Genomic DNA, 20,749 nt, shown 5'->3' with positions numbered 1-20,749 from the left:
TTTCTACCCTTCCTTTATAACTTGCCTGCTTCAACCAAATGGAGAAAGAGGCAGTTCCACAGGTAGTGAGAGCCAGTCCTTTGGAATATTAGTTAGGTTGTTTTGGCAGAGGTCTCAGCCCAGCAGGCAGGGCCACCAAGTGATGGGTGCACAGTGTCCCAGGCTGGCGATCAGGTGGGGTTTTCAGCTCTCTACTTGGGGGACATGATGTGTGTGGTTTGCTTCCCACATAAGGAGGATTGCGGTAACTCCTGCTGGAGGTTACAAATACGTGGATCACTGTGACCACATATATGTGCAATATTTTGTGTTTCTTTTTTTTTTTTTGCAGGGTTTTTTACAGCTGTTGCTATTTACAGACTTGGTGGCACTGAGGAGTCCTAAAGGACCTGAAAAACACAGTTTAGCAGTCTGATCTCTGATGCTGAGGGGGACACTGTCTTTTTAGGAAGCGTAGTCCTGGTTCTGCTTCAGTTCAGCTTTAGCTAACGATGGTGCCACAGCCCAGAAAATCCCTACAAGTCATAGAAATTGAAATCTAAAAAAGGGTCATTTTGACTCAGTGATTTTCTGCAGGACAGGGATGATAGAACTTTACCTAATAATCCTGCACCGGTTTCCATAACTTCTGGATGAATTAAAGCATATCTGCTGGAAAAATTTATTGATTTAGTGGCTTCAGTTGATAGAAAAATCTACCACATTCTTGGATAAGATGTTCAAATGATTAATCGCTTTCGTCATTAAACATTTGTACCAGATTTCTTTCTCAAAGTTTCTGCTGTCAGATTCTGCCCATTTGATCTCTTTATGTCTTCACTATTTTGACTAAGCATTAAGAAAAATATAAATGGTGGTTGTTACATGTGGAGATGGTATTGCAGTCTGCTGTGTTGAAGAGCTTTAAATACAATTGTAAACTAAATTGTAAAATACCAAGAATGAGTGTTCAGTTTACAGAGATTATAAAAGTGAATGCTCAGGAGATGCAAAGATATTTGCCCAAAACAGCCTTTTAAATGTGTTCCAAGAAGAGGAACCTGGATGATTTCAAAGAGTTTTCATTCACCACTGAAGGGACTGAAGAGGGAATGGTGTATTTGGAAAGAGGGGTAGAAGTTCAGTGGACTGAGCAGATAGATTATGTGGCACCTGCACAGGCAGGAGTGATTCACCAACCTTTCAGAGCACCACTGTCTGAGAGGGTTCCAATTCAATTATCCCAAAAAAGGTATTTATTTTGTTCTTAAGAACTTCAAGAAAAATGGCTGCGAATAATAGATCCTTAATACTAGATCTTGTTTTCCATAGACAATGTCCAACTATTGCAGTGAATTATTTTCTTGTGAGTTGACAACCTTTTATTTAAATAATAGTATCATCCAGCGGAGCTGAAATCAGGAACAACAATAGCCTGGAACAAAGTCACTGCTTTTCGCAACAACATTTTAAAATGTTTGTTGAGAAAGAGGTGTTGCCATCTGATCCTGGTTTAGACTGAGTGTTCTCTGAGGGTGTCATAAATCTGGGTTATCATCTCTATGACAGTTTGTCAAAACAAGGTGTAATGACTGAGTAGTTCTGCTAGCTTTGACTTCTGCTATTGCTGTTGTACAAGAAAGCAGAGGATTTTCTTCGTGATAATATGTTGAAAGAGTCCAAGATCTGTTTTCTGACAGGTTTTGGAGGAAGCATGGGGGGGGAGATGATTTTGTCGTTTGGTTTGGTTTTCACAAGGTTGTCATTAGGGGCACACTGAAATGGCATATCAATGCCTTCAGCACAGGGAGGAGAGTTAAGTGTGGACCAAGGCAGGACAAAAGGGGTTTTCTCTTTGAGCACACCGGGGTGAGTTTACTTTGTGTTGTCACAGAGGGAGGAGTTTGAATGAAGTATGAGGAAAGAAACAGCTCTTGTGCCTTGCACACAGAGCCAGCCCCAGAAGCATATGCTGGGAACAAGGGGCTGTGTGGTCGCATCTTCTGGTTATCTGAGAAGCCTGAGGTGGAGTGTTTTTACAGCTGCGTACTGTTCTATACACTTCGTTGAACGGTGCACCACTTCTGAGGAATGTTTTACTGGGAAAAAACTCCAAAACAAACCAGCAAGCATTTCGAAATATACTATGTAGCACCTACATGGTACATGTTATCATAAACTGTGGTTCTAGAAGACTATTTGCATTGCTATATTTTAACTTTAACACTGGATATCTTGCAAAAAGGAAAATCATCTAGGCAAGATTTCGCCTCCATTTCAGACTTTGAATCAATCATAGTTGCATTCGGTTTTTTTCCTGTGCTTATGTGGCCTCAGATATTATGTATCTTGGTCTTTCTGCTAAGGGAACAGGTTCCTGTGAGAACTTAGGTCAGTGTAACTTCTTTAGATCACAATTGATACATAAAGTCCAGAAAACTTTCACTTGTTTAATTAAATGTTTTTAAATACTCTTAATTTATATTGCATTCATGATCTGAAAAATAGTGAGGAAGGGAATAAACATTCTTTTCAAATAGTTTTTCAAGATAAATGTCAGTGTGGTTTCTTAATCGTTGGCAGAAATTGTTACAGAAGGGGAGAGGGAGAAAGCAAATTTGTAAAGTTAATGTTCACATAAAACTGTAAAAGGGCAGAATGTCACACATTTTATATGGAAATGTAATGTTGCCAGTGAAAAAACCCTTGAAACTGAAGTACTTAGTTATGGATGTCAGGCATAATTGAGGCTACAGCTGCAAAATGAACCTTTCCTCAGTACAGCCACCAATAAATTCCTTTACATTTATGCATGTATTTCCAAATGAAATAGAGCATTGTGAGTTAATGCTTTCCATTTTGTAAATACAGTGGAAACAATACAAAATTACTGTGATTTTTATGGCAATTTGTATTAATTAGACTCATGAGAACAGTGTTATTCTGTTTGGGCTTATGATCTAATTTAGATAAAATTTGGGCCAAGTTATATGCGCTGGGCCAGAGCAAGCATGAAAGTTAGAGCAGAACATAAAGAATCCATCTGATTATGGGCCATAATTCTTCATTCTCATCTTAAAGAGCGGCTACTCTCGGTCCCAGCAGCATTCTATAATCCAGAGGACAATCCAAGATTGGGGTGGGAAGGAGGAGAGTTGCACTGCACTTCTTTCTGCCCCTTTGTAGAAACAGGTTGGGCCAAAGACAAGAAAAGTATTTGTAACAGGAGCTACATGGAGGCAGAAGGTACAGAAGCTGAGCTTAGTAGGGCTGGCTGTAATTCACTGCTGGGGGCTGCAGTTTCTCTCCTGGTCAGAGCTCTTACACACGTGACTTACTCAAGTTCACATTTGTGCCATGCAGCAGCAGACCCACCTCAGCTATTCAGACTGCTTAACGTCTACACAGAGCATTCCAGTTCTTCATGTTTTCATCTCCCTTGCCTTAAATTTCCTAGACAAAAATGGCAAGATGAATGAAAACTCACATCTTTTTTCCTTCTGCTTTTTATCATTTTAGTCCCTTGCCACCAGTGGTGCCTGTTTACCTAAAGATATAAATGTTATGAAAGAAAATAGCTTTACTGCTTTTCCAGGCTATTGCCCGCTACTTAAAACAATTCTGAATCGTCAACTCTCCATGAAAAAGTTTCAACAAAGTGGGAAGTGTTTCCTTGCCTAGGTGACAGTGAAGACTGCTGGGTTTGTAATGCCTTCTTAAATAGATCTGAAAGAGCTGTAAGTGGCATTGCTGAGTTAATATATACGTATCTTTGAGCTGGATTGGACTCATCTACCAAAATGAAAAGAGGCACAAATTGTTAACTTCAGCACTAATACATATTCATGTAGATAACTTGTCAGCTGCAAATTGACCATAAAAATTACATCTGCAAGTGTAACTCAGTCCCATTTGACATCCACAGGGTGTGTAAAATATGCATTAGGCATTCACTCTGTTACTAGTAGGCACCACACCGAGTGGGAATAGCAAGTAACCCCCACAAAGAGATACTACATTGGATTTTATCCTTCAAAGCCGTGTTCCTAAAGTAGAGAGACATCTTACATTACCATTGTTTGCTTCCTCCTTTGTGCTACCCTTGCTTGTGAAATATGCTTACCTTGCACAGCACTGGATGTTAGCTGTAACACAATTCATTAGTTTCTGACACCAGGTTCTGACACCTTCTATATGTTTTGATCAATAATATCTTCCCTTTGCCAAATGTTTGCAATCCTGTTGTTCACACTGAGATTGGCCCGTGGAGGCTAGCTGTTAAGAGAGGTTCATGTAACATCCACAATCCATAACTGATGTTTCTGAGCTCTACCTGCTCCCAGGCTGAACCTTCTTGTTTGGATAACCATGTCTCACCTTCAGTGCAGGAGAGGCCATGTGTATGACCAAATACAGTGCTTTCTTTGCTCTTCTAAATTAAAAAAACGGAGTCATATGCAGCTGTCCATTTGGCCCAAAATACTTTGAAACCACCAGTAATTGCTCTCTTGCAAAAAGACTTTTATTCTGCATCACTGCATCTATATATTTGACTGTGTTGCCTTTTACATGCTCCACTACCTGAGTTTGCTTAATTGCTTAATTTACATTTTAATTTACATTTTTCTTAATGTTATTTAGGATGGATATATCCCTATTTTCATTTCTAATTTAGTTTTTGTTTATTTGTGTTTGGGGGCTTCTGTTAGTAATTGTGTTTTCTCCCCTCTCAGGTTTCCTTTACTCTTCTGTGGTAGATTGTTCACTTCTGATCCGTTTCACTTTAGAATTACCTTTGCAAAAACCTCATCATGAGTGACCAGGTGGTTAAAACTGTTACTTCTCCTGGAAAAGTAGAGATTCATTGTTTCTGTGTGTCTCTCCAGTAAGTGAAGGTGACACTGCCTCTCCAGAAGAGGTTCCAGTGTTCTTGGAGACTGAAGATCACACTTTTCAAGGCTTGACTGCCTAGGATTTATGTCTATCTCGTGCAATTGAGAACCAGTCCTTAGTGTGTGGCTGACAAAGAGACAGCTAGCTGATAAATATATGCAATGACATTAATCTCATCTGGATTCATTCATCCAGGTCAAGGACATGGAGCGTCTGCAGAGTAAGTCCATGTGAGATCAGTAGATAAAATCTTTTCTAAGAGCAATGCTGTATTGCACCTCAACAGATTTTCTTGTGGAGCTTGTGGTCTGCCTTTTTGGAGGATTTTATGAACAAGTGGAACAGACACCTCTCAGAGGGGATTAAAGTGAAGTCAGAGGCTAAGATTGTAGACTTAAATGACCTCTGAGGAGTCCTCTGAGCTCTTTTATTTTTTCATTTTTTATAGTAGCTGGAGGCTTCTTAGATCCCAAACACCTCAGAAACTTAGATGCCTAGATAATGTTATGAATACACAGAAAATCAAATTCCTTATATTATTAGGGTACTTTGTTCCTCTCTTTTCTTATGAAAATACATTAATAGTTCTGGGCTCAGGTGCTTGGCTCTTCCACAAAGTGCTGCAGTCATGAAACTCCAGAAGCTGGCTTCTTCCCCTTCTCTTGTTTCACCTACAACTATCTCCTGTGCAACTGCTTTGACAGAAGCACAGTGTTCCCACACCAAACAGCCTCTCATCTTGCTGACAGAAAACTCTTCTGCTTGTGGGTTTGACCCCCATGGCCAAGATGGGTCTGGAAGGCAGATGTGTCAGACCAGAGCTCCAAAAGTTTTGCTTTGTTCTGAGAACTGGGAACTAGAAAATAATAACCATTTCACTGTGTGGTATTTACTTGATGTTAGTCTTGATTTGTTGATATTCCTGTGTCCTTCGTAGAGGTCTCTCTTCCCTGTCTCTCTCCACAGTCAGGAAAAATACATTAGTTCTCAGTGTGTTTGGCCTTGCCAGAGGCTTGTCCTCTTGCTTGTCCTTGGGAATATGAGTCTCATCATATCGTTAGAGTAATGAACCAGTTTCCAAATCCCCTGATTTCTATTTCAGCTTGGCAGCTAAATTGCCTTATTAGGACAAATCATGTAATAGCAAGCACTTCTGTTTTCTTAGCTGAGAAATGCGTAATACCTCACCAGGCACTCAGGTAAAAAAAATCAGAGTAATGAAAAGAGGGTCTCCAACAGAAGTACTGTGAGAGGGGAGATATGGCCAGCTTTCTTCAGCATTGGCTTTGCCAGTATTTCCTTGCAGCAACCAGCTTATAGGTTGGATGGCCCTTCTGCCCTGAGGCTCTCTTTAGCAAAGCCATTGGAGGCAAAGCAATGCTTTAGCTTTCCTCTGCATGGGAAGAAGCAGAGCTGCAAATTCTTTCCGCCTGCATGTAGAAAGATTGCTCTGTATTCATTCCATCTTTCCTACGTACCCGAACACTCATGTACTGCATACTCTCAAGCAGTGGTGAAATTCAGCTCCACGTTTAAAAGCAGTGTGCAAATACATTACATCATTACCTAGCTCCTTTAAACCAAATCAGTGCTGGAAAATAAAAGCCTCTTGAAATAATGTGGAAAGCACATAGATTTAACACTTAACAATAGTTTGGATTTTCAATAAAGAGACTTTCATGGAAGCTGCGTCCAGGTTACCAGGAAAGTATTGGAAACACACACATCTCACTCAAGCATGTATGGCATGTAACTGCTTCAGTTTAGAGTTCAGGTCACTTCTAGTGCTTAGTATTGATCATGCTCCTGGTAGGACAGCTGGGATAGTTCTACACAGCCAGACTCTCTGTACCTACTCTGCCGTCTCTGTGCTGCCTAGTGGGACCAGTTCCTGACTCATGCATCCTGTTAAACTTATCTAGGAATTGCTTGGAAGAATTGTAGGTGGCACAGACCACAAGCACACTGGAGAGTGTGGTAACTACTGAGTGGTAGTTGCCTGCCAGTGTGCCCCATCCTGGTTTAGCTCACTAGTTTAGACAGAGCTATTGCAGCCATACAGGCAGCACACTGCTAGAAGGAGCTGCTCAACCCACCTTGGGTCCCAGCCAGTGCATTTCTCAGGTCTGATTTGAGTTCAGCAATGACTGAACCTGGCCCAGGGCCAGTCTCCGTAATTGTCTGGAGGAGGCAGGACTGTAGTACAAGGCATTAGCCAGAAAGGCTGTAATGCAGAAGGCAAGTCCTGGTGTTGCATCAAAACTTCCCTCCAGCTTCCCACATGCAGTACACAGTGCTGCTGAAGCAGGGCTGTTGAAAGATGTAACCAAAGTTCCTTGGACCTTCCTCCTTCAGCCCCGCTCCACCTGTGCACATGCGCACAGGCTCAAAACCACCCAGACCTACAACTCCGCTTAGAGAGGTTTACAGACAGACGTGTCAGGAGGAAAGTCAGCTGAACTGGAGACTCACAAGGCACCTTTGCTGTAACAACAGCTGCTTTTGTTCAAAGAACTGGAACTGAACTGCTTCTTCCACTGGGAGGGACTTATATGAGGCAGGTGGAGAGAGGTTTTGCACTAAAATTGGTGGCTGTGGTCTATGCAAAACAGCAGTGTGGCACTGCATTGCAGAAGTGGGGGTGTGCAGCATGGACATCTCCAAGATGTGGCCTGCATTGGAATGGGGGAGGAGAGCTGTAGCTGCTCTGTGGATCCTCGCTGTGCAGGCAGCTCCTGAACTTAGCATGTTCCTGCTGTGGACACCAGTTCTTAACCAGTAACCAGAAATGCTTCTTGACTCATGCAGTCCATGTTTAACAGAAACATAAAAATAAACTTCAGGTCCCATTTTTTTCCATTTGAGAAAGTGTATTGGCTTGAACGGATTTCCAGCTAGTATTTGGGTTCAGAGTTGACTCATTAGGTAATAAATTAAACAGTTTGTCAGCAGTCCTTTTCACTACCAGCTCTGCAGCAGCTCAGCAGGGACACTGTCCAGCCTTCAGGGGCTCTGCTGGGGAATAGGTTTTTACTTCCTGACAGAGTTTTGCTATTCTGCTCCTGTAGTAGATACCATAATCCAAATGGGCATCCTTCATGCAAGCGGTGGTAGGCTGTTCTCCTTCTGCAGAAACTCTGATGGAGGCCAGTTTGAACCCATCCCAGAATCTTTTGTTTGCAGCACACCAGTGGTGCTGAGCCAGTGGCATCTCCTGTGAATGCTGATGTGGAAACATCTCACACCCTTTTGCTACAGTGGCATTTCCTAGTGAACTGTAACACTTCTACGTGGTAAACAAAAGTCTTGCTGCCAACATGCTCTGCTTATGCTTAGTTTTTAATACCAAAATAACAGTTACCAGTTGTTCTTCTAAGAAATGTAAGTCAACACACATTTTGCATCTACAAATAAATAATGATTGGTAGAAATAGCCATACCAAAGAGCACATAAGTAACACACATCAGTAATTTTGTTTACAATTACCACATTTTTATGTAAGTAATTATTTTAATTGTGTGTACTCATAAATACCATGTTTTGTGGTACAATTGGCTTTTCAGCTATTGGAATCAGCTCCTGCTTCTGATTTCCAAATTTTTGAATATCCACTTTAGTGCCACTGGACAGGATTTCTCATCTTCATCTGCTAAGGTTTTCCCTAGATGTTGCTAATTGCAGCATACTTTCTTGGCTGACATAAAAAGCCTTACTGAAATTTTAGGTTGTTTCCAACTGTGTCATTTACACAGAAAACACACTGAGTTAAAAATTGAGATTCTGCTTATTCTGAAAAAGTTCAAGCTTTTAACCCATCATTGCCCCACTTGCACCCACATGGTCTTTCTGACCAACATAGAAGATAGTGCATCCTTGCTACAAGACATTAGGAACTGGTTCTTTTATCAGATGATTTTTTTTTCCCACTTCAGAAGAATTTCAGTGGACTGCTATAAAATCATTTGAGAAAAATGCAATCTTTGTGTTTCTTGGCTCCATACCAAAAAAAGCATGAGGCCTTTCTCCTATTTTGCCAATAAGAGAGTTATAGCTGGACATTTGATTAAGAAAACTTGCTAGAGAAGCTCGATGATTGGAGTATATATCTGATGTGAACTTTCAAATAAAGAGAATGCACCTGTATTTGAAATAAACGGCGAACATCTTTCCTTGGTTCCTTCAGGTTATTTATGTACTGATTTTGTGGTTTTGTGAGCTATCAAGCTCAGCAAGTGGCCAGCATTGGACTTAGACAGATTTGTATCTTCTTTAAAAACTGTTACTTTTAAACTGTGTGGTTTTAATGAGGGGGAGAAGAACTTCTAGATCTTATTTTTCTAATAGGCCAAAATTAGACAATACTGACTAGAGAGGCATGTGATAATAAAGGGTTGAAGCAAATTGAGTAAATTGCCTAAATACTCTTTTAGACAATCATAAACAAGGGAACATAAAACACTTTCTTCTGTTTGCAGGAATAGACAATCTCTATGAGAGGGCTCTTCACATCCGCAAACTCCTCCTTACTTTGCCCAGGTCGGTCCTTATAGTGATGAGATACCTCTTCGCCTTCCTCAATCAGTAAGTGCTTTATACTTAGCCCAGGTGCTGTACCTTTATCAGCCTTCCTTTGCTGGTATTGAAGTTCTCTAGGTTTACTCATACTCTATGTAGAAGTTACATTTAGACTCCATTTAGCACAAGAGATGATCTTCTAAGCGACAGTGAAAATAGAATGAAAACACTGGATTCCATTCAAATTAAAATTCCATTTGTCCAAAATTGAACTAGACGGATTAAAGTGTTGTCTGAAATGGGGAATGCAGTCTATAGCATTGAAGCTGACCACAAAATAAACCTGTAAGAAAAATAACAAATACAAACTGTAGCTACATTAAAACTAGTTTATGCAATTTAAAAATACATTTTTTTCCTTATCTCAAGCCGATGTCTTCTGGTGGGATAAAACCCGAGTATATTCAAGCAACACAGGCACTACAAGCTACCTATTTGATGCTAGGCACTGGCAGGGTGAGGCTTCACCTTGCTGCTTCTGTTTTCTGATAACAGGGGTACAAGTATAGAGAGCACACATCCACTGTGTATGCTTTGATAGAGAGTAGCTTGGTTCTCGCAGTGCAAAACACAGGCTGGAGGGAGGGTTGTGTGAGAGGGAGAGCACTGTTCACATCATCATCCCAGAAAAAACTTCTTTCTGTAAGCTAAAATAAAAGACAGCTTGGGCAATTGAACTCTCTTTCTCCCTCCAGTCCTTCATGGCCCTCTCTGGTCTTGCTGACCCCAATGGTTTCACAGAAAATTTTGCTTATGTATACTTTGCCCTGATTCTGACTTTTCTCTTTCTACTGTCAATTTGTCTGTTTTTCCTGTTACATCTGTTTTCATATCACCTTTTTCCTCTTTTTTACTAAATTTGCCCTTTGCTGATTCATTCTGTCTTTATGACCTTCCCCATTTCATCCAGCCTGTCTGTTCCTATAGAAACAGGGTCTTTGCAGCCGGGTTATTTGTTCATGCCGGTAGTCACAGCTGTTCCTGTTTCCTTTCTTCTAGCAATTTCTGAACCACTTTCAAGAAGTATATAAGAGAGGGGCAGAGGTCTAGAGTTTTATGAAAATAACTGCTCATTTGGAACTGAATCCATTCCCCAAAAATGACACCATGTAAATGTCTTAAAGGCTTACATCACAGCTTCTCCTCTGCAGAGACATACAGATTGACCAGTACTTGTTATGTGGTCATGTTAGCTACATCTGTGCTCTCCACAGGAATGCAATTTGGAAAGCAGACTAAATACCTTACTGCCTCCAAATTGCTCCTGGTGCATCCACAGGAAAAATATTCCCTTTATTTGACTTCCTGCAAATCCCATCCTGCTTTTCGCATATGCAGTTATGCCAGCTTGGCCACATGAAGTCATCAGGTCTCATGGCAGACCTAACCTGGTGTAGCCTCCTGCTCAAAGCTCTAAAGTTACATCAAGTTGCTCAAGGGTTTGGCCAGTCAAGAACAAATGTCAGCAACTCCACAGCCTCTCCAGGCAGTCAGTCCCAGTACTTGGTCACTCTTACAGTAAAGAAATCTTTTCCTGCTTTCATTGGAATATCCCTTGCTATGTCTATTGCCTCTCATCTCTTTGTACCTGTGTCTGTCTTGCTCTTGTTTGTAATCTCATATATAGTAGGAGATTGCAGCTAAATTCTCCAGTAACCTTCCTGTCTCAAGGCTGAACAAACCCAGTTCTCTCGGCTTTAGTTTATAACCCATATGCTTCAGCTTCCCAGCCATCTCAGTAGTAGTCCTTTTATGGGCTTGTACCAGTTTGTCAGTCTCTCAAAACTAGCCACAGAACCTCGTGTGCAACTTCACGAGCACCAGGTGGAAAAGGAATAATTAATTCCCTTAACCTGCTAGCTTTTCTATTCCTAATATAGCCCCAAATGCTGTGGAATTACTTCCATCCCATGAGCAGGACTTTGCATTCATCCTTGTTGAACTTGATTGAATTCCTGTTTCTCCATTCCTCCATCTTGTCAAGGTCCTTCTAAATGGTGGCACACTTACTGCCCCCTTCCCAGCGTGGTGTCATCTGTAAGCTGGCTGACTGTGCACTCCATCACCTTATCTAGGTCATTCATGGAGATGCTAAACAGTACCAGCCCTGCTTTTGAGCCCTGAGGAGCACTGCATATTAACAGCCATCAGCAGAATGTCACATTTCACAATTATAGTTACAATCTTTTTTAACAGTTTTGCACGTATAAAGTCTGAACCACCTGTTAAATCAGAAGAACAAGATGTCTCCAATTAACACACGGGACAGGATAATAAATCATGGCATAAGAAAGGGGCGAACACAATTTTAAAAGCTAGTTATGAAGGTAGTCATTTAGAAGGTTTGCCTTATGCATATGTATTGTTTGTATGTGGAAAACACTCTCTAAAATTCCCTTTCTAGAGGGAATATGGTGTTGTATTTGAACACAACCAGACATCAGAACTCCTGTGCTGCTTCAGAGTGCAGGACGACATAGTAGAGGGCATCCGAGCACTTCAGGTTCTGTCTGACTGGCCCCACACAGAACCATTCAAAAGCCAGCTTTTCCAGTAAAAATGTCAATGCTTTTAAACAAGGGAATAGATAGCAACTTCTCATTCAAAATTGAAAACTAGTAACATTGCATTTTCTGGAAGAAAGGAGAGCTTGCAAAAGTTGATTAATAACAACAATGAAAGCCTTTTGTTTGGGCACTTCCATAATGAAACTATTGTAGGAATTTGTGGGCAGAAGGCAAGGTGCTTAGGAATTTCAGGCTGTATGGTAAAAACAGAAGCCAGAAGTCACAAGAGCCTTTGCCAGATCCAGGAACTTAGTTGCCTCCAGAAGACAATTTGGTCTGTCTAAGTTACATAGCCAGCTGTTGAAAGAGATGCACCAAGGTCCAGTGAGAAATGTATCCCCACTTTGCATCCAGCTCACTTGGAGTACTGATGACATAGAAGCAGCAGCAGTTGATGTTAGCCCGTTAAGTCAGCATACAGTCAACGTGGTGGCGTGGGAATACATACATATACATATAAATATGTGGTATAAACTCACTTTATAGTGAAGAAATCTTTTTTATTGTTCCATTACTTTATGTGGAATTGTCAATGAAAACAGGAAATCTCTAAGTTGTGATTAAAAGAGGTTTTCTACTGTTTTCAGAATAAGGTTAGTCACAGTGGAAAAGTCAATTTTTCTTGATTTTTCTGTTATAACAGCCTTTCACAGTACAGTGATGAAAACATGATGGATCCATACAACTTGGCCATTTGTTTTGGGCCAACCCTGATGCCTGTTCCAGACATACAAGACCAGGTGTCTTGCCAGGCACATGTGAATGAGATAATCAAAACTATCATCATCCATCATGAAGCTATTTTTCCAGATGTGAAAGAACTTGATGGACCAGTGTATGAAAAATGCATGGCTGGAGATGACTATTGGTAAGTCACAATATTATCCTTCTGTCTCCTAAACAAAGTCATTAGGCCGGTTATCTGGATAACTGCTGTGATACGGAATTCCTTTTGCGCACAATAGAAGTGTGCAGATAAATGAGAAGAGCATTTAGGTCCACACAATAAAGTGTTACGTATAAAAAAGTGAAGCAAAGGCAATTATTATGAGGTTTCCTACAACATTCTGTGGAGGAAGCTGCTTTGTGTTCAGCCAGACAGAGATAGAATTCCAGGTGTACTGTGCAGAGCACACAGACAGGTAGGAAATTGTTTGTTTGGCTGTGAACCACCTTATCAAATTTCACCTTCTGATGCCTGCTTCTTTTCTTTGTTGTGCTTTAACTGGGCAGGTAGCTAAACACCACACAGCCACTCACTCACTCACTCCCCCCACAGTGGGATGGGGGAGAGAATTGGGAAAAAAAAGTAAAGTTCAAGGGTTGAAATGAAGACAGTTTAATAGGACAGAAAAGAAAGGGCAAATAACCATAATTAGAATATGCAGAACAAGTGATGCACAATGCTTATCATCACTGACAGATACCCAGCCAGAGCCTGAGCAGCAGCCCCTGACCAGCATTGTCCCAAGTTTATATACTCAGCATGACACCATGTGGTCTGGAATATCCATTTGGTTGCTTGGGGTCAGCTGTCCTGGCTGTGTCTCCTTCCAGCTTCTTGTGCCCCCTAGTCTGCTTGCAGGTGGGGTGAGGTGTTCAGTGTAAACACTGCTCAGGAACAACTAAAGTATCAGTATGTTATCAACATTATTCTCTTCCTAAATACAAAACACAGCATTGTAGCAGCTACTAGGAAGAAAATTAACTCTATCCCAGCCAAAACCAGGACACTCCCTTGACAGCAAACACACACACTTTTTATTTATAAAGGATTCAAATGTTCTGAGGGCTTCTTAATATCTGAATTTTGTTTCAAGGAAACATATATAGGCTTCTTCATTAATGATGTATCCATAGCACACTAGGATAATTATGTTGCACGTAACTTTGGAGCATTATAAAAATAATTTAAAATAATCTCATGGAGGTGGCATATTTTTGATGTTTGTGGTTCCTCTCTCTGCTCAACCTTCTGCTTGCCTCCAGTGACAGCCCATACAGTGAACATGGTACATTAGACGAGGTGGACCAGGATGCCAGTACAGAGCCCCACACCAGTGAAGACGGTGAGTCTGTTACATTACCATGCCTTTGATGGGGGTGAGTTCTACAGGTGTTCCACACAGGAGGCCTTCTTCCTTTCCTAATTGTGTCTTATTTGAAATAAGGAGATTTCAGTCCTGGTGTTCTCTAGCAAATCTTTAATCTCTGTTTGTGTGCTTTTGCACTCTTGATTCATCTGTGTTTGACCAGCTGTTTCCTGTTCTCTCCTGATTTGCCCAGTCACAGGAAGGGCAAGAGAGAAACTATTTCAGTCAGCACATATTATCTTCTGACATGATGTTACATTTTTAGTGACTCTTTTGTCTACAAAAACTAAATTTTTCTAAAGTGTGCCTTTAAATATTGCAGCTAGAGAATATTTGCCATTCAGGCTCTATTTTTATTTGAATTTTAAAGCTAGTCTCTCTAAAGGATTTACAGCAACTGAAAAACATGTGTGTATCCCCCATGGTGAAACTTTTGAACAGTAGTAATTTTCTGTAAATATCGATCGCATATACTTCTGGGTATGAGAAGTATCCATAAAAAAATTGATGCAACTCTATTATATTAATTCTTTTTATCCAGGTCATAAAGGTGTATTCGACTGTGACAGTTTGACCATCCTTCAGATGTCCCTCACAGTAACTTCTGCCAAGTTTCAAGCAAATTTAACAGATAGAAAAGAATTCTCAAAATTGTTATATAACTACTATTTTCATGAGAGTTAGTAGCCCATTAGAGGTGAAGGATTCAGAATAACACTCTGTTATTCTGTCATAACAATCTGAGAAGAGCAGCAGTGTGAGCTCACTGCCTCTCTGGCCAGCAGGCAACCTAGACAGAGCAAACAACACACGTGGACTTAGCAGCAGTAGAAACAAAAGCTTCCCCTTGTCCATTTCAGAGGATGTGTGGAGGAAGGAAGAGGAACTGACAGAGCAGAGGAAAGGGGAGGAAAAGAGCTACAGCAGAAGAGGATTTTTTTTTTTTAAAGAGTGTCATAAGGGATACTGTTTAGGAGCTGGGACAATTGCTTTAGGGAAGGGAAACCGGATGGTGTACGTATAGGAAACCTGGCTGCACTGGTCCCATTGCACTGAGAGCAAAGTAAACAATAGTTCCACTCTAGCTGTACCCGTCGGCTTTGTCACGTACTCAAGCTGTCAGTGGCAGATTGTCTGTCTCTTCGCCTTTGCCAAGGTGAGGAGGGGCAGGCAGAGTCTGTCAATGCAGCTGTTTGGAGAGAAGGGACATTTGGGTGGGCGGACATTACAGAAGGGGGGAAAACTGAGGGTAGGAGAGAAATCTTGATCTTCTGCCTGGGTGTATAGCCATGCCTATGCAGCAGGGAGTACCGACAGCTCTACGAGACAGGCTGTGCATGGGCTCCTCTTGACCAGCTCTGTACAGCTAAACCCACCATCTTTCTACAACACTTCTCTTCTAAACAGTGTGAACAAACTCATAATTGCACTTTATTTTTCCAAGACAGTATAGCTATACTTTAGAAGAACTCCTTCTTCCATTGGAGGTGTGAAGCAAGAGTGGAAGCTGAGGAAGTCTGCCTGTGTCTCATTTAGAGAACAAGTGAAGTGCAGGTGACACACCAGTTCAATATATTGGGGCCAACTTCAGGGTCACATGACCAAACCGAGAGGCAAAGGCACAAGTGGACATGGAGAAGTGCAGCTTTTCAGCAGCCATCAAAAGCAGTTACTTCAAAGCCATGCCTAAGAAAGCAGGATCCAGAGGAGCAGGACTGTGGCATCACATGATGCATCATCTGTGCCTTGATCATCATGGGCTCTACCCCACCACGGTGTTGTTATACCAGTTTTACACTCCTGTCCTAGTATTACTTGTGTTTTGACTGTGGCACTGGGGAAGACAAACCCTGAAGAGAGTACCTGTCAACAGGACAAAGTTCTTTTAAGAGATTTAACTGCTCAAGACATGCGTTTTTGTTCACCAGATCAGCCAGTAGTTTAATTCTAGTTGCCTCATCACATCTTTTTAATTAATTCAGTGCCAAAAGGAAGCGGACATTTGTGTTTACAGAGAAATAATTGTTAGCACAAAAATATTCGTAAGCTAGGTAAATACTGCTGCAAAGCTGAAGATTAACAAGCCTGGATCACACACAAAAACTGTTGGTCTTCAACTCCCAACCTGCAAGCTCTAACCCATTTTTTTTCCATGGATATGGCTTTCTGTTGTAATAGCACATGTTTCTAATGTAGGTTACAGACTTTAAATTAAATGCACTGACTCTCTCTTTGCACATACATTCATGTGTTTGTGCTCTGGACAGTTCATTTTGTAAAATATTACTTAGACCAGAAATGAGGATAGGTGAGATTTTTTCAGTTTGCTTATTGAACTTCATGCGAGTCACTGATTGACAAGTGATGGATAAAAAAAACCCCTCTACTAAAGGGTCTGGAGTATTTTGGGGGTTTAATATGATTGATTCATTGATTATAAGCTGGATGCATCACTACCAGCTGAATGTGGAGAGAGAGAAAGGGAGGTGCTGCATTGCTGCTGTATTGATCGGACACGTGGTATTTACATGGTTCCCTCTGTTAGGACATGGAAGAAGCAGATTCTGTAAGTGCTAAGGGGTTTTTTTCATGTTGAAAATCTTACTAGTTTTATTCTAAAATGTTGTATATATATGTAAGACTAAGCAGCCTACCCCACAGGAATTACAGGGTCATTGAAACATAATCCAGCGGTTACGGTCAAAACCAAAAGGATTTCTTTTACTTACTGTTGCTATAAAGTTAAACTGCAAGTGGCTCTCTCTGTGCCTACTAGAAAAAATGTAGGGGCTGTGTCAGTAGTGCTAGAAATGTTTCGTTACAATTTGGAAAACAGCAAGACTTTAAAAATTGAAAACTAAATTATGTCTGCAGAGATAAAATGCAGTAGATTGGGGGAAAAAAGACTAGCACATGTAAATGAGCATATAAATATTTCGTAACTGCTTTATTTTAAGCGTATAAATTGTTGTGGTTTTTTTCCCCTAAGTTTACTGGTGTTCATGTATTTCAGTTGATCACTGAAAAGGGAAGCGGGAAAGAGAAGGAGCTGCATTTTACTGTGGTGTTTTCAGGCTTTTCTAGATGTGCAGAAAGTATCCTGATAAGGAAAACATATAAGTCTTCCCTTTCTCCTAAATCTGGAAATGAAATTCAGTTTGTGAAGTTCAGAACATTTGTACTCAAGCTGAGATGCAAAAAAAATCTATCTGTAATTTTGCTGCAGACAGACCTTTACCTGAAAAGGTCTCTGCAGTAAAGATTCAAAGAACATTGTTCATGTTTTACTGAAACAGCTGTTAGCATATTTCCTTTACCTTCAAATTGATGGAGATTTTTTGTTCTTCTTGGAGTCATATGGTAAAGGGTGACTAGATCTGTTTGCAAAGGAAGTAAACATTTCCTGAGGAAGTTAGACAGATGGAGTTCTGCTAGGAAAACATACATAAAATTAATACCATACTCTTCATAGATATCTCATAAACTTAGGATAAAACTTTAGATGGTATCTCTGCTGAAAACAAAACTTATAGGGACATGTCAGACTGTAAGTTGTTGTATTCCCAACACATAGTCATTTTCTTGCCCTTCAGTAGTGCATGCTGTGATCGACACTTTGCCAAATTCTGTTTTGTCAACACTTTGAAACACTTTGTGCTTTTGCTCTTCCAAATCAGAGAACTGCTGTCCTGAGGACAGGACTTTGAAATTGCAAAACCACTCTATTCAAAACCACTCATTGATGGGATGCAGAAGAAGATAAAGAAATAGGGAGATAGCATCTTCCTGGGGAGCTCAAGGACATGCTTTATTCTCAACAGACAGGGTACCCCTGGGAAAACTGAGGAAGTACAGAGCAGAGCAACAGCAACTCCTGTAGAAAAAGTGCAGGGGATGGTGTCCCCTCCTTTCCTTAGCTCCTTGTGCCCTGAGGCACAGAGGGCAGCCCAGTGCCAATTCAGTGCCATCACCTCTGTAGGGAGGTTAGGTCTACCTCTGGCACTCTGGTCCCAAAACTAAAACTAGCGCTTACATTTCTTCTGGCCTTTCTGCTCTCCTGAGCAGCAGAAGTTTTGCCCACAGTTCTTCAGTTTGTCCTACTTTTTCACTTCCATTAGCATTGCCTGATTCACTAGAGATGATAGGTGGTGAGATCCTGTATGTCATCAAATACTTCTCTCTACTTTAGGTGAATGCCCGCAGGTATGGACAGAGCAGTGCAATTACACTTCCTTCCGAGCTGTCAATTCTACTGTTAGACATTCAGTTACACAAAGAATTTGAGTTACAGATCCCAAATTTAGCTTTCATTGCCTTAGCTTTTTGGAAATACTCGTCTGTCATTCAGTAACCTTGATATTAAATGGCTTAACTTTCCAAAATGCATTTATTTCTAGTAGTAACTGTCATGGTACTTTGGTTTTCACTATTAAAGCTTGACCTGTAACAAGGTGAATTACTATTTAAGTACAGTCTCAGTGCTGTTTGCTGTAGGAAAGTTGTCTCTCTGTATAAAGAAAACACCCCATTCACTGTAGAAGGTTATCTGTGTATAAAGAAAAAAACCCACCCCTTTCACTATAGGAATACCTGTCTGAACTTATTTTTTGTCCTTTTTACAAAATCTTTGTGAAATCTACTGCACACTCCTCCCTGAGGAGGTGAGATTTGTTGCCCAGGCAATCTAATGTACATGTCTCAAAAGTCACATCCATTATGGGTACATTAACAATTCATACAACTGGTTCCAGTGGGACATCATCATTCAGACCTCTGAGGGACTATGTGAGTCTTGCAGGTGGTAGAAGGATACAATGAACAGATTCCCATTGCGCACCACAGTTAGATTAGCATTATTCCACTGAGTGAGATAGAACTATTTCTAGTTTAGTCGTCCACTAATTTGTAAATAAAAATACCTGTCTAGTCAGTTGTGGGTTACTATATGGTCTGTTGAAGTTAGCAGAGAAACAGGACATTCCATAGCTAATCAGTTTATCCCTCAACCCAGTACTCATGAGCATTACCAATTAACTGTGGAGAATGTCTAAGGAAAATATGTGCAGGAAATTTGGGATGTTATGACTTACTGTAGAATTTTTTTGTTTGATTAACTTTTTTTTTTTACATTTTAAAGTATTACGTGTTAGTGAGTGACTGGCTCTCTGAAGCCTGGGAGATTTTATTTCTGAATTCTTGACCAACTCTACCATAACCCATAAATTAGCTGCAGTCTGAGAACAGAGTGTTCATACAAATGTCTGCTCATTTTCAATCCTACCTGATTCCAGGAATTCCTTCTTACAACAAACTCCACAAGCAGTGCATATGATACATGTGGGTTTTTGTCGGTGTTACATTATTGCTGTTTGATTTCATACTTGCCCTCTTGAAGACACTGCAAGATAAATAGGCATGTTTGGTTTTACTTCTTTTCATTTGGCAGTAGTGTCTTTCTGTGCCTTATAGTCACTTTGATGCCATGATGATTTTTTGCCTTTTATACCCCTTTTATGTATCTTTTTATAGCTTTTGTATTCTTAGTGGGCTTTAGCCTCCATTCTTAGACTTACTTTGTTAAGCTAGGAGACTAAACATCTTAGAAGCCTCATAGTTAGGGATCAGAATGCCCCAGACACCAAGGTCCTCTCCAGAACACATTCTGTAAACTAAGATAGAACCATCCAGGGGAAGGTTCCTCAGGGAGGGGGGCTCATTCAAGCCTCTCATTGGGGACTGTTTGATAGATCTGCTAATTAGTAAGACCTATAATGATAAACCAAATCGATTGTATGTGTGCACTGCGGGGTGCATTTCGGCGCAGTCCACCTGGACGTGGTGCACCTAAGGATCCTTAAAATAAATACCAAGGTAAAATCCCTTTTCCCCTTCTAACCATGTATGACTCTTGATTTTAAGACCAGGAAAAGGCATCAGCTTTGTGGCAACTGCATTTTTTGTTAGAGCGAGACTGTAGACAGAATATCTAGAAATGACAACAGGGTAACATACCAGAATATCACACCACCATTAGAGGTTTTCCAGAATGTTTCTTTCTATGTCAACTTTTCTTTGCTTAAAAACATGAAACCAAGAAACCCTTCACCCTCACGCACAAGGAAATGCTGGTGAGGTGAGCGAGACATTCATAGGGGCCGTGATGTTTGTTATAAATTCTCATCAGGCTGAGCAAAGACATTGGACACGTGTCAGGAAACTCTTATATTTTATTGTACAGTCACCATAACTTTGGCCACCACCCCTATATTTAGACTCAAAAGGTATTGGCTAACACACCCTTAAATTTCTTACAACAGACTTCCACAAGAGTGGAGGTGAACAAGTCCTTAATTTTGTACAGTACACTTCAGTAAGTTCTCAACTCCCACAGCACACAACCAAAGGTGCTGACTCACAAGCCACAGTACATCTGATATTCAAAGGTGCTGGCTCACAAGCTCTTCCCTCCCACAACAAACGTCAAGGCAGAGTATGGGATAGAATATGATAGCTCTGCTTTGCCCAGGCAAGGCAAGGGAAGAAAACAAAAAATAACACCAGTCCTTAGATCCTGCATTGGTGCTGCTGTGTCAATGGTCCAGAGCAGGGGCTGCGAGACAAAGGAAAAGAGAGAAAGAGAG

At 40.8% G+C, this 20,749-nt stretch overlaps 1 protein-coding gene across 2 annotated transcripts in view; it reads left to right on the top strand.

The window, feature by feature from the left end:
- Positions 1–20,749, top strand: part of SRGAP1 (SLIT-ROBO Rho GTPase activating protein 1) — a 144,021-nt gene that overhangs the window by 118,119 nt on the left and 5,153 nt on the right. For both annotated transcript variants that reach the window (XM_082279813.1, XM_082279812.1), the window contains exons 16-18: positions 9,349–9,454; positions 12,659–12,883; positions 14,005–14,084. In XM_082279813.1, coding sequence (XP_082135939.1) covers positions 9,349–9,454; positions 12,659–12,883; positions 14,005–14,084 — 411 coding nt within the window. The remainder of the gene's footprint in view (positions 1–9,348; positions 9,455–12,658; positions 12,884–14,004; positions 14,085–20,749) is intronic.

The sequence above is a fragment of the Coloeus monedula genome (assembly GCF_965178545.1).
Source record: "Coloeus monedula genome assembly, chromosome: 4".
NCBI classification, from domain to species: Eukaryota; Metazoa; Chordata; class Aves; order Passeriformes; family Corvidae; genus Coloeus; species Coloeus monedula.
This window is presented reverse-complemented; position numbering and strand designations above follow the sequence as displayed.